The sequence below is a fragment of the Coregonus clupeaformis genome, chromosome 37 (assembly GCF_020615455.1).
Source record: "Coregonus clupeaformis isolate EN_2021a chromosome 37, ASM2061545v1, whole genome shotgun sequence".
Taxonomy (NCBI): domain Eukaryota; kingdom Metazoa; phylum Chordata; class Actinopteri; order Salmoniformes; family Salmonidae; genus Coregonus; species Coregonus clupeaformis.
This window is the reverse complement of record NC_059228.1, coordinates 28,772,579-28,795,427: the sequence shown is the minus strand read 5'-3', so window position 1 is coordinate 28,795,427 and position 22,849 is coordinate 28,772,579. Positions and strand designations below refer to the sequence as shown.

General features: G+C 45.5%; 1 protein-coding gene across 1 annotated transcript in view; it reads left to right on the top strand.

Moving 5' to 3' along the window:
• LOC121553785 (latent-transforming growth factor beta-binding protein 1) overlaps nt 1–22,849 on the top strand; it is a 163,456-nt gene that overhangs the window by 123,898 nt on the left and 16,709 nt on the right. Inside the window, exons 27-34 of the mRNA XM_045211486.1 lie at nt 9,089–9,229; nt 10,293–10,475; nt 10,579–10,668; nt 11,785–11,913; nt 17,622–17,762; nt 17,941–18,123; nt 21,481–21,621; nt 22,296–22,445. Of these exons, the coding sequence (XP_045067421.1) occupies nt 9,089–9,229; nt 10,293–10,475; nt 10,579–10,668; nt 11,785–11,913; nt 17,622–17,762; nt 17,941–18,123; nt 21,481–21,621; nt 22,296–22,445 (1,158 nt within the window). The remainder of the gene's footprint in view (nt 1–9,088; nt 9,230–10,292; nt 10,476–10,578; nt 10,669–11,784; nt 11,914–17,621; nt 17,763–17,940; nt 18,124–21,480; nt 21,622–22,295; nt 22,446–22,849) is intronic.

Below are 22,849 nucleotides of genomic sequence, written 5' to 3'. Positions count from 1 at the left end.
GCATTGAAGGTCCCCAAGAACACTGTGGCCTCCATCATTCTTAAATGTAAGAAGTTTGGAACCACCAAGACTCTTCCTAGAGCTGGCCGCCCGGCCAAACTGAGCAAATCGGGGAGAAGGGCCTTGGTCAGGGAGGTGATCAAGAACCCGATTGTCACTCTGACAGAGCTCCAGAGTTCCTCTGTGGAGATGGGAGAACCATCCAGAAGGATAACCATCTCTGCAGCACTCCACCAATCAGGCCTTTATGGTAAAGTGGCCATTCCTCAGTAAAAGGCACATGACAGCCCGCTTGGAGTTTGCCAAAAGGCACCTAAAGGACTCTCAGACCATGAGAAACAAGATTCTCTGATCTGATGAAACTAAGATTGAACTCTTTGGCCTGAATGCCAAGCGTCACATCTGAGGAAACCTGGCACCATCCCTACGATGAAGCATGGTGGTACCAGCATCATGCTGTGGGGATGTTTTTCAGCGGCAGGGACTGGAAGACTAGTCAGGATCGAGGCAAAGATGAACGGAGGAAAGTACAGAGAGATCCTTGATGAAAACATGCTCCAGAGCGCTCAGGACCTCAGACTGGGGCAAAGGTTCACCTTCCAACAGGACAACAACCCTAAGCAAACAGCCAAAACAACGCAGGAGTGGCTTTGGGACAAGTCTCTGAATGTCCTTGAGAGGCCCAGCCAGAGCCCAGACTTGAGCCCGATCTAACATCTCTGGAGAGAAAATAGCTGTGTGGCAACGCTCCCAATCCAACCTGACAGAGCTTGAGAGAACCTGCAGAGAAGAATGGGAGAAACTCCCCAAATACAGGTGGCCAAGCTTGTAGCGTCATACCCAAGAAGACTCAAGGCTGTAATCGCTGCCAAAGGTACTTCAACAAATTATTGAGTAAAGGGTCTGAATACTAATATAAATGTGATATTTCAGTTTCTTTTATATTTTTTGGAATATTTTATAAAAACCTGTTTTTGCTTTGTCATTATGGGGTATTGTGAGTAGATTGAGGGGGAAAAAAACAATTAAATCAATTTTAGAATAAGACTGTAACGTAACAAAATGTGGAAAAATGGGTCTGTATACTTTCAGAATTCACTGTATGTGAGTCAAGAGCAAAATAATGGGCTACACTTGATTTAGGCTACATTATTGCATGCTAAATGTTTCTGATCAGGGATAGATGAACAAACGAATAAATGAGCTACCACTTCCACTTATCCAACCAGAGTTCAATTAACCAAATATACAGACAGAGATTCAGTGAAACAAAATTACATTGATTGATTATCAGACAAGTCACAGGCTTTTGGTCGAGACTCGGCAGTAGGACAGGCTACTACGCAAGTGAAGCACAAAATCCACTTGTTAAGCTACATAACATGCTAGCAAAATGTTCATATGAGCAAACTAGAATAAAAATGATCATGAGCACTCACTCAACTCAACTTAGTTAACATTTACCCAGCCTAATTGTTACCAAATATCAAAACTGGGATTCAGTGAAAACCAAAAGTCCCCCATGCTTGTCTCAAAGCAGCACGATGGCGCTGTCCCAATCAAAACAGTGCTGAAATGATCATCTAGGTGGCCATACACAACTATTGCTTTAAATTAGTATAACGGTTGGAAATGACTTTGGGAGTTTCAGTAGGCCTATAAGCAAGAATTTGATTAATGCCTTCAATTGTATTAGCCTACTTTGTTCCAATATTTTCGCCATTCTTAACTAATGTGAGTTTTCCTCTCTCTGTGCTTTTTCTAGGCCCAATGGCTGCATTCTTCTCAACACCAGTTTAACTCAATATACTGTTTTCTATATATCAGGCTTTTTTTGGCGTTCGGGCTAATTTAATTTCTGTGACGTCGGAAGCCCGGGCTTCAGCACACCGGGCTTGGGTTGACCGGGCTCAACTTTTCAGGCCCGATGAGAACTCTAATATCATGCTGTGTCCAAAAACGCCATTCCACCCAAACAGGCTAAAATTCCAGGCGTTTTTTTTCTACACTAAAAGGCCATTATCATCATTTTCACAATTTCAGAGTGTAATTTCGACCTCATAGTGTGGAAATATATAATTAATTTTTTTTTGAAATCACGTTTTTGACTGCACTGCCCCTTTAACACTGGCCAATTTGCTGTGTGCTATGAAAGGGCTTCCATACATTTCAAGAACCTTTTAGAATTCTGAAGAACCGTAGATGCCACGTTGAGAATCCCCAACTTAACTCAAAGGTTCTTTATTGGGCAAGAGTTCTAACCATTTAAGAACCTTCATTATTTTCAGTGTAAGTGTCCTGCTGAAAGCATCGGAACACTCTTAAAACCAAACTGCTAGCGTTGATGGCTAAAACTTCTGCTCCCTTCTTGAGACAACTCCAGCAGTGTTGTCATGACGACTGAATGACAGCTCACTTCTATTATGGATATTCTGGGTAGTCTGCCATGGCTATATCTGTCAACCTAGAATACCAAGAGTAACCTTTTAATCTTAAAATGAGATTTATTTTCTCATTCAGTGGCAACTACTGTAGCCTTTAGCCAAGTATAAACATGAATTCGTCCATGCAAAGCAATAGGAAGTATGATTGAGTGTATTTTCCTGACAGCTATTTTCCTCTGAAGTTTGTTGGCGGTGGCCGTGCTAGAAATGTATGCTTTATGCTTCTCTTAAAGATAGTGTAAGCATTGTAGATATGAAATCATATGTCATGAAAGACTTGCATGTGATGATATGGTGTGGGTCATATTGATGCAGGTTGATATAACTTAAAATACTCCTGTCTTCTCTCAAATTTGTAGTTTAAAAATGTGTAGTTTCCCTCTTTGCATGAAAATAAGATGGCAGACGTGTCGCAAGACATTTGATTGATGTGACCATTTATTTTCATTCAATTTGAAGTTGTAGCTCTGTTATGTATTAAATATATCCCACTGTGTCTGCAGTGCTCCTCAGACCCTAAGTTTGGAAAATGCACTGGAGCTTAGACTCTGATGTCTCACGCATACACACACTCACAGGCACACACACCGTTGCAGTGAAAGTAATGGAGAGCTGTAAAGCTGTATGGCTGCTGTCTGTCAGTATGAGTCCAGGCCTCTGGTTCCTGTCTGCTTATCCCCGCTGAAGAGAAAGATTGACTATAAGACAGAGATTTTGATTTCATATTTTGCCTTTTGATTTGACTTGTTTCAATACTGGAGTTGTCAGAATCGGATCTATAGTTTACACAACTATAGATGTAGTGTACTGTATGTGTGGTCGACCAGGTTATTTCTCAGTCAATAGCTTTTTCTGGTCAGGGCTGGGCTGTGGTGGTTCGCTATCAGTGATGCATGGCTTTCATTTCAGCCCCGGGCTGCAGTGGATTCAAAGGTGAGAGTGTTCTGTCAGAAAATCCATCCCTGATACCAAATCAAACCCCAGACAACCCCATCGCCTTGGACTGATGTCTTCCTCAGCCAAGCCAGGGGACATCAAGGGCATTCTTCCACAGACCCACAGAAAACCAGTGCTCACTCTATCAAAAGAGCTCAGAATGCCATTTGTTTTGTTAGTCTCAATTTCATTCTCACAGTTTGAGGGGGTTTGAGGGAGTGGGGGATCATAATCAGATAGAGAGCCAGTGAGTTCATGTTTTTGGACAAGCTGAAGAATTGGAGCTCGTTTGTCTTAGTGGTTTCCTTAACTGGGCCCATGCAGTTCCCATCTATTCCAATTTCCTCCTGCAGAAAGGCCTGTCAGGGCCCTGAAAGTGGGTCGCAGGCACTCTCATATTGAAGCTGATAAAATACTTTCTTCAGCCAGACCTCTCTGACCTGTGCGCATATACACACGCACACACGTACACATTCATACACTTACACAAACACTTTTACACACACATGCACTCCCTGCAACATACACACACACACTCCCTGCAACACATACACACACACACGCACGCACACACGTACACATTCATACACTTACACAAACACTTTTACACACACATGCACTCCCTGCAACACACACACGCACGTACGTGCACACACACACACACACACACACACACACAGTCACGTAAACTTACGGTCTCTCTTGCGTTCTTTCTCTCATACACACACTCTCCATCTGTACATTGGCAAGTGTTGGTGGGTCCCACCCCAGCCTTGTACAGCCAGCTACCTCTGTTCTCCTGCCAGCCCATCACTCTGCTGTGGCTTGCACAGATGGTCTCGCCCCCTGCCCCCCACCCACCATGCTACCGGAAGTGGTCAACCGCCAACCCCTCCTCTCCTCTCCCAATCTCTGGTTACACCCAGACAGACGCACCACTGAGCCTCTCGGATTGATTTCTGCTTCCCAGATAAAGAAGCCGTTTTGGAGTTTATTTACCTGTTTGTTACATATTCTCAAGACTGGGAATCAAACAACGTAGCCTATCTGTCTGTGTCCTTTCATTTGTCAAGTGATTTATGTGACACGTTTCATTGTTGGTACTCCCTCTCTCTCCCTCTAGTCCAGCTAGCTACAACTTTAAACAAGATCAAAAAGGAAACAGCTGTGCTTTTTCTGATTCTGCTGGACTGAGGCTGGGGTAGCGGTTGTGGCTGAACCCAGACGATGACTGTGCATAGCGAACAAGGTGCTTCAGGGTCAAGCCAGACAGACCAGGTTTTAATGAGGGCACCGTGGTGCGTGCTGAAACCAGAAAAGCAGCAGCAGGTTTTAATGTCACAAATTAATTATAGATTCTCCTCAGTACCGGGATGCTTTGAGCCGAGCGACAAGGAAGGCTTATAACTAGAGGGGGGAGAGGAGGGGGGGACTATTTTTGTCTGCTTCCTGCATTATGTACCTGGGCTGTTAATGAGCTTTTCGATCCGTTTGTGGCAGATATATGCGATGGCGGCCATTGTGGGCGAATATGCCAAGCCATCTGTGCTCTGAATCACACAATGATAGTCTCTCTGGCTCATGTGACTGGCTATTTCTGCCCAGTCACATACCACGGGGGGAGGGGGAGGAGAAGAGAGGAGGAAAGAGAGCGAGAGAGAGGCTGGGAAGTTGCCTCTGCGTACATAAAAATAAGTTGTACACTGAGTGTACAAAACATTAAGATCACCTTCCTAATATTGACTTGCACCCCCCCTTTTGCCCTCAGAACAGCCTCAGTTTGTTGGGGCATGGACTCTACAAGGTGTCGAAAGCGTTCGACAGAGATGCTGGCCCATGTTGACTCCAAGGCTTCCCACAGTTGTGTCAAGTTGGCTGGATGTCCTTTGGGTGGTGGACCATTCTTGATGCACATGGGAAACTGTTGAGCGTGAAAAACCCAGCAGCGTTGCAGTTCTTGACACACTCAAACCGGTGCGCCTGACACCTACTACCATACCCCGTTCAAAGGCACTTAAATCTTTTGTCTTGCCCATTCACCCTCTGAATGGCACACATACACAATCCATGTCTCAATTGTCTCAAGGCTTAACAATCATTATTTTACCTGTCTCCTCCCCTTCATCTACACTGATTGAAGTTAGATTTAACAAGTGACATCAATAAGGGATCATAGCTTTCACCTGGATTCACCTGGTCAGTCTGTGTCATGGAAAGTTCATAATGTTTTGTACACTCAGTATATGTAGCCAATCCTTCTTCCCACTAACCTATCTAGCTATACTATACTGTAGCTCAGCATTTCTCTCTGTTTACATATGAAATCATTTCCATTGGCTGGGCAGTGGAGTTGTAATGTATAGCCAAATTGTGGTATATAAGCTGGTATATAAAATATTTAATGGGACAGAATCCACTGAAATGGAGAAAAAATTATCCTCCAAATCAGTGGCGGCTCCTGAAAAAATTCTCAGGAGGGGCAATTTTTCTGATGATTTAGGTGACCTACACACATTTAAAAAAAGATATGTCCAGCAACAACATGAAGACAGGGGCAGCATATAAGTCAATACCAGAAGCATTTATTGACTGATCTCAAAAGTGTTGGCTTACCAGGGTTGGTGGAGCCCTCAGTTTCATCTTTGCCTCGCAAAGCTAACTCAAACACTCCGCAAAACTTCACACACTGGATTAGCCGGCTGAGGATGTGGCGGTTCTTGCTAATGTCGTAGTAAATATATTTGTTATAGTGAATATGGAATATGATATGTTGAGTAAAATGTTGTGCTAAGATCTATTTAGGTCAGGAGCTGGTTATAAGTTATGTTCCTATCCAATAACAATGGACAAAAGGGTCCTATCTTGTCAGCCTTGTCAGCAGGTGGCCAAGGACAACACCCACGCCATAGGCCTCTCAGTTCTTCCAACTCACGAGTTCTTGCTCTGAGGACACACACACACACAAACACACACACACACACATCATCACTGTTAAACACACACACACACACACACATCATCACTGTTAAACACACACACACACACACACACAAAAATCCCTCTCTTAGGCTGAACATTTGAAGACAGAGAACCCGACTCAGAGCCAATGCAACAGTGACAGTAGCCTGGAGGGGACCTCGCCAACTCATCAGGACCAATCAGAAGATCAGAACTACTAGATTGAACCTACTTCATTTATTGCATAAAAATGTCTGCACACAATGTTTCGGGCTCTCTTCAGATAATAATAATAATAATAATATGCCATTTAGCAGACGCTTTTATCCAAAGCGACTTACAGTCATGCGTGCATACATTTTTGTGTATGGGTGGTCCCGGGATCGAACCCACTACCTTGGCGTTACAAGCACCATGCTCTACCAGCTGAGCTACAGAAAGTGGATACTCATGGATGCGCATTGCAATTGTAAAATGTCAACACAATTGGAGACACCACGTCATTTTTGGAGACATGTTATTGACAGTAAACTATTGTAGATGCGACTGCTAACTAAATAAAACATTTTAGCTGGCTAGCTAATCATCTTAGCTAAATGTGGGGCAAACAATTCAGTTATTTACCGTTAATTTGAGGGATTGGGGTGAAAGAAATCGAGTTACATAGTGATACTTTACGATATACTGTATTGACAATATCGCAATATTTTAGCGCTAGTTGGCTGTACCTGCACCAAAACACCATTATTGTTCCTTCATAGCTTGTTCTCAATCTTTTCACATTGGGAGCCAATTTGTTTTCAGCACTTTTATTTCCATGACTGATCAAAACTCGTTCTCATGGCTTTCTGATCCCTCTGCAACAGACATATGGTGCGAATAAAATCACAGTATCGAACGCAATACGTATAGAATCATGAGACTCGCAATGCTGATGCATATATCTTATCGTGAGGTTCCTGGCAATTCCCAGCCCAAGTTCATTTGCCACAACAAATCTCTTCGCTAGCAAACGCAATGTGTCTCCAGCAATGTTGACTTTTTTGACGTTCTATGGCATCTCCACTTTCCAAGCATATATGACCACATGTAATATTTTGGTAAGTGATGCAAATAGTGAACTATGTAGGGGCCAGGATGTAAAATATATGTAGCTGCAGCAATTTCTCTTATCTGATATGGTAAGTAATGGGGCTTGATTTATAGCTCCCTAAGAGTTTGACGAACGGGTCCGTGAACGCGATTGCAGATATCTTTACCTCTGAATAAACTGCCTTATATTATACAATTATCCACCTTGTCCAAAAGTCTCTACTTTTTCTCCGTTCTCCAGTAAACTTGTTTTATCAACAATAGTAAGGTTCAATGACACAGAAAGCAGTTCAATGTCGGGGTACGGTCGCTCTCTTACCAGGATCGCGGTCCGCTCTGACCAGGGTGAAGGTGGCCGGCTCCACCTCTCTGCCAGCAGCGTTTTCATTATTTAGTCCGTTTCGTAGCGGGTATGTACACGATCAACAAGATCAGTCCAAAACCGAAGATCAGTCCAAAGCAGAATGTTTGCAGAATGTTTGTAAACTAAGTCTACAAATTAAAAACATAAAATAACGCCACACTGCAGGTCGCAACATAGACGCTGATAGCCGCCATTGTCTTAGTTACGTTCAACGTTACGTCACGTATGACGAAAGCGCGTAAGTGCATGCACACAGACACCCATGAGAATGTATTGAAAGCTTTGAAATGTGAAAAAAATAGATTTTACATGACAGGCTATGAGAGACTTCTGGGCGATTTTCAACCTGACTGAAATCGCCCAAAAAACGGGCGGGGCCATTTGAAGCACGACTTTAGCCTGATTTGACATTTAGTGGCTGGCAGATCAGACGTGAACACTGATAACTGCTGTTGCCGTGATATAATTTTTTATAAATTTATAAAAAAAAAATATTATTTTTTTATTTTTTTTATTTTTTATAATTGATTAGAAAAAAAATCCCTTCCTTTTCCCGTTTGGCAGTGCGTCGCCCATATCGCCCTATTGAACAAGCCGTCCCTGCTCCAAATGTACTTTGCGGTCGTCCCATTCTGCTGAGCAGGAAAGGCCGTGAAATATGTTTAAATGTAATCTCTTATGAGGCAAAATCTGCCTTTTCCATTGTAATTCTGGACTGGCCCACCCCCTTTTAGTACTCCCCTATTGCGACGCACCCACTCTCTTCCTCCCTGCTCTCTCCTTAACACTTTCTAGCTCATTGACAAACTGGCCCACACCCCGGTGTGAAGTATTGGACAGGGTGTTGGGGATACGGAGCAGATCAGAGCATGTAGGAACCAGACGGCTTTGTTGTCTTTTTACATTAAGCTCCACTTCCGGGTTGATGTTTTCTCTGCACGTTCGTTCATAACTGTTGATGTTTTCTCTGCACGTTCGTTCATAACTGGGAGACTTACATGGATGGATGCACATGTATAACCACAGCCAGGTCAAAGGAAAACAGACATGTTATTAGAGTGTGAAATAGATATTTGAGTGTTTTGCTTAAGATAAATCAATTTCCAAAGGTTTTTCACTGCACTCCCCATACAGTACGTCACTTAGTATCTTCATTTGTCTTTATCAGCTACTTGTCCCAGTGAATGAGGCTACACAAGCCACATATCTGAGGCATTACCTGAATGAGATGGAAGGTTGCTAACCATGCTCATTAGTGCTAACCGCTAACCAAGGTGTTGTGTTCTCCCTGCAGATGTGAATGAGTGTGATCTGCTGAGCGGTGTGTGTGGCGAGGCCCTGTGTGAGAACGTGGAGGGCTCCTTCCTGTGTATGTGCCCCGACGAGGACCAGGAGTACAACCAGATGACCGCCAAGTGCAGTCCCGCTCCCACAGGTGACCCACACATTGCCTGAACATAAATGAAGACCCTCTAGTTGATAGAAAGTTTTTACATTTTAAAAATATTTTAAATTTAGAATTGAATAAAGTTGACCTCAGATAAAGGGGGTGATGGAGGGTTTAGAAGTCTCCCAAGTTACATGGTTCATTCAAATCCACACATTAGTGGTGATCGTGAAATTCCAGTGTGTCAATCCCCCTAAATTAATAAGACTGTATAGTGAATGTTGAGTGCATTGTCTCAGAGGACCATATTAACCTTTAACACCGTGTTGTTCAATTTGAGTGGAGTGGTGTTCTGATGAATGAGGGGGCCTAGTTCTGTGGTTAACACCGGGGCCCCGGGTTAGGGCTTCCTCTGCATGCCTGGAGGACCCACGTTCGGGGACTCCCTTATCTCTGCTTGAGTGTAAAACTCTAATGAGAAACAGAGATGTGTGTCTGTCTGGTGGATGTATACTGTAGGACAGGGCTTTAGGTAGGGTCCCAAAGCGCTACATGAACCTAGGCTTCTTGTCAGACTTAACCATATCACCTCAAGTAGAGTATGTTCTCTGTTACATCTGAAAACAGTCCCAAATATTTAAGGAGGATAGTTTATAATTGCGTAATGTTAGGAATTAGAGCATGCTCTGTGCTCACAACAGCAGACGTTACGTAATAGTATGATTGCTTTAGAAGAATGTAAAAGGCCATTTCCATGTTGTAGCAATAAAAGCTGGGGTTTTCTGAGAGGGCAATTGGATATGAATCTCTGGTGATCTGTAATTATCGGAGGCATTCACAGAGCACAAAACAATGAGACAGAAACCACAGTGTGTGTGTTTGCGTGCGTGTGGAGGGTTTAGGGGAAACCAGGCTGATCACATTCATCATGTGCCTTATCTCTCCAGCAGGCTCTAAATGTCTCAGTTTACACTCCTGCGTGGGAAATGTCACAGAGAGAGAGAGACTCATCCGTCCTGGGTTAACCCATTGTTGTCACTAAAACGTTACTCGTTCACTCGCACGACAGGTCGATATTCCTGAACACTATCCTTGATCTATTTCTGTGTAGTAAAGTGTTGTTCCCCATACAGCCTCGTCAGTGGAGAGAAGGAGTGCTACTACAACCTCAATGATGAGAACCTGTGTGAGAACGTGCTGACCAGCAGTGTCACCATAGAGGAGTGCTGCTGTACGCTGGGGGCAGGCTGGGGGGACAACTGTGAGGTGCACCCCTGCCCCATCCAGGGCACTGGTGAGGAAGCACACACATAAACAAACACACACACACACACACACACACACACACACACACACACATTACATATTACACATTTTCTTGTCTACCTCTTCAACAGATCAGTTTTCCCAGATGTGTCCAGCTGGGAGAGGCAGTGTCCCCACTGGTGACCCTGTGTTTGGAGTGACTGCAGCCGAGAGTTATAAAGGTATGTGAACTCAGAGACCCAGTATAGGCTAAACAGAGCCTTAGCTCACAACAGCAGTGTTCAGAGAATACAGTGAGAACATTATACATCAGACAACGAGGTAACAACAAACCCATGATTTGAATGGCCTTACTGAACTCTGTTTTCTGCTGTTGAGATGCTGCTATTAATTTCATCGCAGCTGGCTCTCACCCAGGCAGGCCTCTGTCTGTGCTCTTGTTGTGTGCATGCATGTGTGTCTCTCGCTGTGGTTTGCCTCTCTCTCTCAGCCTTGGAGTCACAGAGCAGAAATGCCAGCCTCAGATGTCTGGAGACCTATGACTTACATATCTTCTCCTCTCCTCTTGCTCTCCTGTTCTCCTCTCCTCTTCTCTTCCTCTCTCCTCTTCTCTCCCTCTCCTTTTCCAGCCCCACAAGCCACAAGCCTAGCTTGTTCCCCTCGCACGAAAGCTAATTCATCGAACCAACGGCCTTAATTCAATTGTATAATTTATTACAGCAAAGGCAGTCTGGTAGAAAGGGGCTGGCAGCAAGTGCATGTGGTATATTCTGAGAGAGAGAGTGGGGGGTTGGGGGGTGGGGGGGTGGGGGAGGGGGGCTGGGAAGGCAAGTTGCCAGGTACACTTCCTGAGCACCAGTGTGGATATGTCTTCAATTAGTGGATCTGTTAGCACAGCTGATTGTGGTCTCAGTTGCAAACACCAACGCCCAACCAACGGCACACACAAGGAAGAGTAGAGTACTGTAACACAGAACTGTTTGTTGATGGAGGTTTTCTCTAAGCCTCTCCAGGGTTTCACCTCATTAAAGCGTTGAGTTGGTCTCACCTTTCTATAAACATGAAGAGTAGAGACTGTTTTAATACTGGAAATTGAGTAGTATTGCTGTTCCTTCAGCTTTAGTGGGGAAGTAACTGCATTTATACATTGTTATCTCAATAGCAAGAGATGAACTGAAAATGTCTGCATGTCTGTGTCTGTGACTGTGACTGTGTCTGTGTCTGTGGATGTGACTGTGTCTGTGTCTGTGTCTGTGTCTGTGTCTGTGTCTGTGTCTGTGTCTGTGTCTGTGTCTGTGTAGGCTGTTATTAAGACCCTTTTGTCCTCTCCCTCCCAGATGCAGATGAATGTGCGTTATTTGGCCAGGAGATCTGTAAGGATGGCTTCTGCTTCAACAGCCCAGGAAGCTACGAGTGTTACTGTAAGAATGGCCTGCACTACGACGAGGTCAATTTGCAGTGCAGAGGTAAGTGGGAAGGTCATTCACATTAGTTAGTGTTAATTCAGCCCAAACCTACTTGATTTACTCACAACATAAAGCCATTTTTTGCGACAATCAAAAGATTGGAATCAATAGCCCTCAGTCTACTAATATAACATTTCCACAGCCCTGTGTCATTAAACTGTCCACACACATTAAAAGTAGTTAGTCCTACTGTACCACAGCCTGTGTGTGTGTTGGCTGGCTGGGCCGGGGTGTGTAGGTTGGGGCCCCTCCCTGGGTTAGGTGGGGTCAGGGCCGGCTGAGCGGCAGGGCGGGGACACGGGACACTCTGGGGGTGACACAGGGCTAGACTGCGGTTACCTATGGGCCAAACCCAGCAGGCCCAGGCAGCACGTCCCAAACTACCAACCGGCCCACACTGGAGGGACCTTGGCCCTCTGCCGGCCCCACACTGCACCCCTATCCCCGGGACGCAAGCGCGAGATGCCTGTGGTCCGCCTGCGGTGTTCCGCCACATTTGTGCTGGATTATTTGGACAGGCTGGGACTGGGCGGAGGGTCCAGCAGAGGTTTGGCCTTTACCCCAGACGGTCCTGGTTTTACCCCGTTACGCGTGGACTAGAGAGTCATAATACAATTTAGAAACCAACCACCACCACTGCCAGTCCTATGGCGGTGTTCTATTTGGGATGGAGGGGTATTTTTGAAAGTGTAGAATATCGAGTAGATGTGTATTTCAGTTATATGTCTGGATGGATGAAACCGTTGGGCGTTTTTTCCCCCATTAATTTCCTCAGCAATTATGAAACCACAGGCCTGATGTGTATCTAATGTGTTTGCTGTGGCTGCATATTTCAGAAATACATGTCTTTCTTTTTGGGGCTGAGTTACAATCCAAATACTAGGTTTATTTTTCAAAACACCTGCAAATAATCCCCTTGAAGCTGTATTAGTTGAGCTATCATCCACAAAAACATGTTTACTGTCTAGCATACTATATGTCTCTGCAACATACTTTTTTACTGACACAGGGAAAACAGATTTGCCCTCTCATTTACATTACATTTACATTTACATTTTAGTCATTTAGCAGACGCTCTTATCCAGAGCGACTTACAGGAGCAATTAGGGTTAAGTGCCTTGCTCAAGGGCACATTAACGTCATTTAGCAGACGCTCTTAGCCAGAGCGACTCACAAATTGGTGCGTTCACCCTATAGCCAGTGGGATAACCACTTTACAATTGGGGGGGGGTAGAAGGATTCCTTTATCCTATCCCAGGTATTCCTTAAAGAGGTGGGGTTTCAAATGTCTCCGGAAGGTGGTGAGTGACTCCGCTGTCCTGGCGTCGTGAGGGAGCTTGTTCCACCATTGGGGTGCCAGGGCAGCGAACAGTTTTGACTGGGCTGAGCGGGAACTATGCTTCCGCAGAGGAAGGGAGCCAGCAGGCCAGAGGTGGATGAGCGCAATGCCCTCGTTTGGGTGTAGGGACTGATCAGAGCCTGAAGGTACAGAGGTGCCGTTCCCCTCACTGCTCCATAGGCAAGCACCATGGTCTTGTAGCGGATGCGAGCTTCAACTGGAAGCCAGTGGAGTGTGCGGAGGAGGGGGGTGACGTGAGAGAACTTGGGAAGGTTGAACACCAGACGGGCTGCGGCATTCTGGATGAGTTGTAGGGGTTTAATGGCACAGGCAGGGAGGCCAGCCAACAGCGAGTTGCAGTAGTCCAGACGGGAGATGACAAGTGCCTGGATTAGGACCTGTGCCGCTTCCTGTGTAAGGCAGGGTCGTACTCTCCGAATGTTGTAGAGCATGAACCTGCAGGAGCGGGTCACCGCCTTGATGTTGGCGGAGAAACGACAGGGTGTTGTCCAGGGTCACGCCTAGGCTCTTCGCACTTTGGGAGGAGGACACAGCGGAGTTGTCAACCGTGATGGCGAGATCATGGAACGGGCAGTCCTTCCCGGGAGGAAGAGCAGCTCCGTCTTGCCAGGGTTCAGCTTGAGGTGGTGATCCGTCATCCATACTGATATGTCTGCCAGACATGCAGAGATGCGATTCGCCACCTGGTTATCAGAAGGGGGAAAGGAGAAGATTAGTTGTGTATCGTCAGCGTAGCAATGATAGGAGAGACCATGTGAGGATATGACAGAGCCAAGTGACTTGGTGTATAGGGAGAAAAGGAGAGGGCCTAGAACTGAGCCTTGGGGGACACCAGTGGTGAGAGCACGTGGTGCGGAGACAGCTTCTCGCCACGCCACTTGGTAGGAGCGACCGGTCAGGTAGGACGCAATCCAGGAGTGAGCCGCGCCGGAGATGCCCAGCTCGGAGAGGGTGGAGAGGAGGATCTGATGGTTCACAGTGTCAAAGGCAGCAGACAGGTCTAGAAGGACAAGAGCAGAGGAGAGAGAGTTAGCTTTAGCAGTGCGGAGAGTCTCCGTGACACAGAGAAGAGCAGTCTCAGTTGAATGACCAGTCCTGAAACCTGATTGGTTTGGATCAAGAAGGTCATTCTGAGAGAGATAGCAATAGAGTTGGCTAAAGACGGCACGCTCAATAGTTTTGGAAAGAAAAGAAAGAAGGGATACTGGTCTGTAGTTGTTGACATCAGTGGGGTCGAGTGTTGGTTTTTGAGAAGGGGAGCAACTCTCGCTCTCTTGAAGACGGAAGGGACATGGCCAGCGGTCAAGGATGAGTTGATCAGCGAGGTGAGGTAGGGGAGAAGGTCACCGGAGATGGTCTGGAGAAGGGAGGAGGGGATGGGGTCAAGCGGGCAGGTTGTTGGGCGGCCTGCAGTCACAAGTCGCAGGATTTTATCTGGAGAGAGAGGGGAGAAAGAAGTCAAAGCATATGGTAGGGCAGTGTGAGCAGGACCAGCAGTGTCATTAGACTTAACAAACGAGGATCGGATGTCGTCAACCTTCTTTTCAAAGTGGTTGACGAAGTCATCCACAGAGAGAGAGGAGGGGGGGAGGATTCAGGAGGGAGGAAAATGTGGCAAAGAGCTTCCTAGGGTTAGAGGCAGATGCTTGGAATTTAGAGTGGTAGAAGGTGGCCTTAGCAGCAGAAACAGATGAAGAAAATGTAGAGAGGAGGGAGTGAAAAGATGCCAGGTCGGCAGGGAGTTTAGTTTTCTTCCATTTCCGCTCCGCTGCCCGGAGCTCTGTTCTGTGAGCTCGCAGTGAGTCATCAAGCCACGGAGCTGGAGGGGAGGACCGAGCCGGCCGGGAGGATAGGGGACACAGAGAGTCAAAGGATGCAGAAAGGGAGGAGAGGAGGGTTGAGGAGGCAGAATCAGGAGATTGGAGGGAGAAGGATTGAGCAGAGGGAAGAGATGATAGGATGGAAGAGGAGAGAGTAGTGGGAGAGAGAGAGCGAAGGTTGCGGCGGCGCATTACCATCTGTGTAGGGGCAGAATGAGTAGTGTGGGAGGAGAGCGAGAGAGAAAAGGAAACAAAGTAGTGGTCGGAGACATGGAGGGGAGTTGCAGTGAGATTAGTAGAGGAGCAGCATCTAGTGAAGATGAGATCAAGCGTATTGCCTGCCTTGTGAGTAGGGGGGGACGGTGAGAGGGTGAGGTCAAAAGAGGAGAGGTGGAAAGAAGGAGGCAGAGAGAAATGAGTCAAATGTGGACATAGGGAGGTTGAAATCCCCCAAAACTGTGAGGGGTGAGCCATCCTCAGGAAAGGAACTTATCAAGGCGTCAAGCTCATTGATGAACTCTCCAAGGGAACCTGGAGGGCGATAGATGACAAGGATATTAAGCTTAAATGGGCTAGTGACTGTGACAGCATGGAATTCAAATGAGGAGATAGACAGATGGGTTAGGGGAAAAATTGAGAATGTCCACTTGGGAGAGATGAGGATTCCTGTACCACCACCCCTCTGACCAGATGCTCTCGGGGTATGCGAGAACACATGGTCAGACGAGGAGAGAGCAGTAGGAGTAGCAGTGTTTTCAGTGGTGATCCATGTTTCCGTCAGCGCCAGGAAGTCGAGGGACTGGAGGTTGGCATAGGCTGGGATGAAGTCAGCTTTGTTGGCAGCAGAACGGCAGTTCCAGAGGCTGCCTGCGACCTGGAACTCCAGGTGAGGGGTGCGTGCAGGGACCACCAGGTTAGAGAGGCAGCAGCCGCGCGGTGTGGTGCGTTTGTGTAGCCTGTGCAGAGAGGAGAGAACAGGGATAGGCAGAGGCATAGTTGACAGGCTGTAGCAAATGGCTACAAAAATGCAGAGGAGATCGGAATGAAATGAGCTAAGCATCTGGGAGAGGAGAGAGCAGGGCCTCCCTCACCAAAAACTTCTACCTCAGAAACTAAAATTGTTTCACTGAACCACCCGGAACAAAAACTCTCCCAACTTCCACCTTTAGAAATCAGAATTGTTGTGAACCACAGCGGTTCAATGTTTAAAGGAATAGACTCAACCCACTTTATTCAGCTAGCTAACTATGACACCATAGCTAACTAGCATGCTAGCATCCAATAACACACAGTTTAACACACAGTTTAGCACCAACACTTGGTCACAACAAACCACCAATAGTGTGTTAACTAGCTAACTAGCATGCTAGCATCCAGTAACACACAGTTTAGCACAAACACTTGGTCACAACAAACCACCAATAGTGTGATAACACACTAAACAGATCATTCGTGTCTGTGTCAAGTTCCTTTCATGACGCAGCAATGATTCAACGTTGGCTAGCTAGGACAAGTATATTGTATTTAGCTACTACAGTACAGTTAGCTGGTCGTGTTGGGTAGCTAGCATTGGCCACTGTGTTGACTTTGTTTGAAGAACGGCTAGCTAGCTAGCTTCGTGCTACACCCGGCACACAATGGCTACTGTGTTGACTCTGACTCTGTTCGAAAAACGGCTAGTTAGCTCGCTTCGTGCTACAGCCGGCACGGCCGAAGACACTGCCAACCTGCAGTAACTACCCACAACAACCCACGATACCTAGCTATGACGCCGTAGCTAACTAGCAAGCTAGCATCCATTAACACACAATTTAGCACCAATACTTGGTTACAACAAACTGCCAAGAGTGTGTTAGCACACTAAACAGATAATTCATGTCCGTGTCTAGTTCCTTTCATAACGCATAACGCAGCAAAAATTAAACGTTGGGTAGCAGCACATTAACATTGGAAACAGCTCTCCACCGTTGCTAATCGTTACCAGTAGCTACCCGCTAGCTAGCTAGCCTCGTGCTTCGATACTAACCTACAATTACCTACGGAAACCTACAATAACAACAATACTAACCTATGATAAATACAATACCTAACTACAACTAACTACCTACCTACGATCTAATACATGGTTAAGCTTTACTCAACACCATATGAGAAGCTTACCTCCTGCTTACCTCCAGCTAGAGAAAAACACAACCTCTCCCGACAGCAGCACTCTCATCAATGGAAAATAGAAAATGCAGTTTATTAGCCTGATTCCTCAATTGAAGTCAGCCTTACCTGAGTGTTTTTGTGTGAGCAAGCATTTTTGTCCCCGTTCTATATGAGTGGATGCTTAATTGGATAGGTTAATGAGTGTAAATGACTGTGTGTGTGTGTGTGCAGCGTGCGGACTGCGTTTCATTAAGAGAATCGGGCTGAGACAACAGAACTCCAACAGGACCTTTTAAAATATTTGTCTCCGTCTCTCTCGCTCTCTAACTTGCTCCCTCTCTCCCCCCTCTCTCTCTTTCTCTTTCCTCCCCCTGCAGATATTGATGAGTGTCAGGATGAGTCTAGCTGTGTTGCGGGAGAGTGTTTGAACACACATGGCTCCTACATGTGTTTCTGTACACACCCCATGGTGATGGACTCTGACAACAAGAGCTGTGTGATTGCCCCTGAAGTGGCAGGTAAGAACCCTCATGGAGACTGGATGCAAAAATAAGCAAGGGTTAACCCAAACCCTAAGCATGCTCTTATGTTGTCTCTGTTTTTTTCAATGTCTTTCTCATGGAGATTGTATAACTTGTCACATCATATTGTGTGTTTCATAGTGATTGTGATTGAGATGTACTGTGTCTGTTGCAGAGCAACATGGTGAGCAGACTGTCTACCAGGGTATTTGCTGGCAGACGGTAACAGATAATCTGACAGACATTCTGACCTGCACCAAGCCCCTGGCCAACAGAAAGACCACGTACACAGAGTGCTGCTGTCTGTTTGGAGAGGCCTGGGGCATGGACTGTACCCTCTGCCCCCTCAAGAACACAGGTACTACAAACCTTCCACACCAGCATACATGTCCATCTATCAACGCTTCTGTTATAATGACTTTATCCATGACCTATTATCCATTGTGAATAGAGCTAACTAGGTAAATACTTCCAGTCTCATGTGAGGTATATTATAGAACCCCATACAGCTGGTTTCAGAGTGATAATGTTGGTCAGTGCTTGAACCAGACGGTGGTCCTTCCTGTGGCGGACCAGGACCTTTCAGACCTCAGACCCATGACTAGTGATACCTCATTAGGTTTGGCCTCTGCCAGCTGCCTGCTAATGCTCCTGTCCCCTGGAGCCTCTGAGATCTAGCCTGCCCTGGTGCCGATCTTCTATCCTCTACCACTCCCCCTTTCCTGTTTAACCCACTTCCCTTATCCAATACCTGGAGTGTGTCTAGGCAGGGAGGTCTGGTTGCTAATGCATGTCCCCACTACGCTGCCAGGGTGGAGGGCTGCTATGTGCATTATGGGGACTTGTTGACTGGAACATGTGAGGACCATCCTCAGGGCTCTGCACTGGATATTTTTCCTCCCTCCGATAAAATAAGACTGCTATTCCAGCCCACTGGAAGATGGAACTGGTAGAGTTGGGGATTTTTAAATGTGATTTTTGAGTGATTTCCTAGCAGTTTGAATTCGTAGCTTTATGTGAGAATAGTGTTGAACCGACAGTTTAGTAAGTGCAGTTGATAAGTCACGAAAGCTAGGTTTGAACTCTGCAGGAACATTGTAGCTGTGCGACATAGGTCTACAGCTTCTCTTTCTGCCGGTTGCTTTACAAAAGCTATTTTGGTCATGTCATTTTTATCTCATTCAGAAACATTGACAGAAACCAGAATTAGCCATTTCGAAGTCCGGGTCACTTTTAGGTTTTCAAAGATTTGCGAAACACCCTTTGGTATGTAAGAATTCTTGTCCAAGATCCAATCCCACTCGGATCTTTACTGAATAACTCAGATGCAGGTGTGTGAGCTCACCGCTGCTCTCCATAGAGAGACCAGAACAGAACACACACTTGTTTGTTCTCATCAGGCCCATCCAGATCTCTCTGCGGTCCCTCTCTGATGTGTTTCCTGTGTAGACGTTCTTGTGGGAATGAGCGGAGGCAGGCAGGTGCGTGGGATTAGCAGGGGACTGTAGGGGATGGCTGGTCATGGCGTGCAGATGAAAGACTCTGGGTTAGGTTCCCACAGTACAGTAACCAATGAGGAGGGAGCTCAGAGCGGGTGCTGTGCTGTGCTGTGCTGTGTGTTGAAAGACACATTCAGGAGGGAAGTGGGCCGCTAGTCACAACCAGAGTATTCAGTTTAGTCAAATATCCTCTGTCTTCTAAGCCAAGTGATGATGGCAATGTAATTACTTTGAAGAACCATGGAAATGTTGACATTTGGATATGCTGCAGTTCTTAGAATGACAGAAATGTGTTGTATTTATCAAACGTATTAGCTATTTGTCATGTATTCTCTCTTTGCGTTTAAATAGAAATGCCAGCAGCAGATGTAATTCACTGGCTCCTGATATCTACTGTGGTCAGAAGGCAACTCAGTCTCTCTCTTCTCCTATCGCTCTTTGTTTCAGATACAGTTGAAGTCGGAAGTTTACATACACCTTAGCCAAATACATTTAAACTCAGTTTTTCACAATTCCTGACATTTAATCCTAGTAAAAATTCCCTGTCTTAGGTCAGTTAGGATCACCACTTTATTTTAAGAATGTGAAATGTCAGAATAATAGTAGAGAGAATGATTTATTTCAGCTTTTATATCTTTCATCACATTCCCAGTGGGTCAGAAGTTTACATACACTCAATTAGTATTTGGTAGCATTGCCTTTAAATTCTTTAACTTGGGTCAAATGTTTTGGGTAGCCTTCCACAAGCTTCCCACAATAAGTTGGGTGAATTTTGGCCCATTCCTCCTAACAGAGCTTGTGTAACTGAGTCAGGTTTGTAGGCCTCCTTGCTCGCACACGCTTTTTCAGTTCTGCCCACACATTTTCTATAGGATTGAGGTCAGGGCTTTGTGATGGCCACTCCAATACCTTGACTTTGTTGTCCTTAAGCCATTTTGACACAACTTTGGAAGTATGCTTGGGGTCATTGTCCATTTGGAAGACCCATATGCGACCAAGCTTTAACTTCCTGACTGATGTCTTGAGATGTTGCTTCAATATATCCACATAATTTCCCTTCCTCATGATGCCATTTACTTTGTGAAGTGCACCAGTCCCTCCTGCAGCAAAGCACCCCCACAGCATGATGATGCCACCCCCGTGCTTCATGGTTGGGATGGTGTTCTTCGGCTTGCAAGCAACCCCCTTTTTCCTCCAAACATAACGATGGTCATTATGGCCAAACAGTTCTATTTTTGTTTCATCAGACCAGAGGACATTTCTCCAAAAAGTAAGATCTTTGTCCCCATGTGCAGTTGCAAACCGTAGTAGTCTGGCTTTTTTATGGCGGTTTTGGAGCAGTGGCTTCTTCCTTGCTGAGCGGCCTTTCAGGTTATGTCAATACAGGACTCGTTTTACTGTGGATATAGATACTTTTGTACCTGTTTCCTCCAGCATCTTCACAAGGTCCTTTGCTGTTGTTCTGGGATTGATTTGCACTTTTCGCACCAAAGTACGTTCATCTCTAGGAGACAGAATGCATCTCCTTCCTGAGCGGTATGACGGCTGTGTGGTCCCATGGTGTTTATACTTGCGTACTATTGTTTGTACAGATGAACGTGGTACCTTCAGGCGTTTGGAAATTTCTCCCAAGGATGAACCAGACTTGTGGAGGTCTACAATTTTTTTTCTGAGGTCTTGGCTGATTTCTTTAGATTTTCCCATGATGTCAAGCAAAGAGGCACTAAGTTTGAAGGTAGGCCTTGAAATACATCCACAGGTACACCTCCAATTGACTCAAATTATGTCAATTAGCCCATCAGAAGCTTCTAAAGCAATGACATCATTTTCTGGAATTTTCCAAACTGTTTAAAGGCACAGTCAACTTAGTGTATGTAAACTTCTGACCCACTGGAATTGTGATACAGTGAATTTTAAGTTAAATAATCTGTCTGTAAAGAATTGTTGGAAAATTACTTGTGTCATTTACAAAGTAGATGCCCTAACCGACTTGCCAAAACTATAGTTTGTTAACAAGAAATTTGTGGAGTGGTTGAAAAACGAATTTTATTGACTCCAACCTAAGTGTATGTAAACTTCCGACTTCAACTGTAGCTACGTCTAAATCTCTTTCAATCTCTGTTTCTCATTTTCTTTCTCTCTCTTAGAGGAAATGTATGTCTCTCTCGTTTCTGTCAGAAGGTCATGCCTCAGTCTCTCTCTCCATTATCTCACAGAGGACTATGCCTCCATGTGTAACGTGGCAATGAGTGGAGGACAGGGGCGTCCGTATGGTCACGATGCCCTCGTGCCCCGCCCTGTCCAGGACTACGAGCCTCACCCTGACCATCCTGGTGCCCTGTACGAGGACAAGGAGAGTAAGTGAAGCAGTCCCCACCACACTGTAAAACACACTGATGAAGCTCAAACAGGCAGAGAGAATGGGGAGGTTGGGACAAGCTGCCTATTCTCTCAATGATAGCTCGTTGCTGCCACCTTGTGTCCATATTAATTACTATATGCCATGACCACAATCATTTTTCTGTAGGTAGGCACAAATAGTAGTCATTTTCAGTGTAACCAAGGTCTTCCAAGATCATAAAGACATTGTTCGTAATGATCAATTAATGTATCTAATCATGCTAGTTAAATGTCAATATTTTATTTAAAATTATAACAATTAAGACTTGAGTCATCATACTAATGTGAGGATACATTTTTAAGTCATCATTTCACTGCATTCACATATTACGTAAGTCATTATCATTCATTATAAACCAGGTAGTTTGGCTCCTGGATGGTGATTCCCTGAAAGCCGTGGTATATAATACACCACGGTTATGATGCAAAACTACTTATTTGCTGTTCTATTTACGTTGGTAACCTGTTTATAATAGCAATAAGGCACCTCAGGGGTTTGTGGTATATGGCCTAAGAGCTGCCCTTAGCCGTGGTATATTGGCCATATACCACACCCCCTCGGGCCTTATTGCTTAATTATATCCTCATCTGACTCTTTCTTAACCCCTGTCCTCCTTCCTCCATGCTGCAGACCCTTCCGCTGCGTTTGAGGGCCTGAGAGCGGAAGAGTGTGGCATTCTGAACGGCTGTGAGAACGGGCGCTGTGTGCGGGTACAGGAGGGCTACACCTGCGACTGCTTCGACGGATACACCCTGGACATGTCCCGCATGGCGTGTGTGGGTAAGTGACAGGTGGAGGTCACACACACTGAATGGACTAGAAGAGAAGTAGTCAATCTCTCCTCAACCAGGAAAGGCTATCATGCATGTTGTTGATGTTAGGTCCGTGTGTGCAGTGAAGTGCAGGGCGTGCTGTTCTGTTTTGAGATAGCTGCAGCTTTGCTAAGTCTTTCTTTGCTACACCTGACCATATTAACGGACAGTAGTCACCATGGGACAAGACCAGAGCCTGAACAACTACTGTCGAGCATTGCATAATATAACAGACAAACATACCTCTCCCCATCTTCACAACAACTTCACCATAATAACTGACCATCCAATGTTGATCCTACGAGTTCAGCTTCCTCAACTTGCTCAATGGGCTCACCCTTTATGCTCAACTACAGTTCAGTGTTAGGTCTT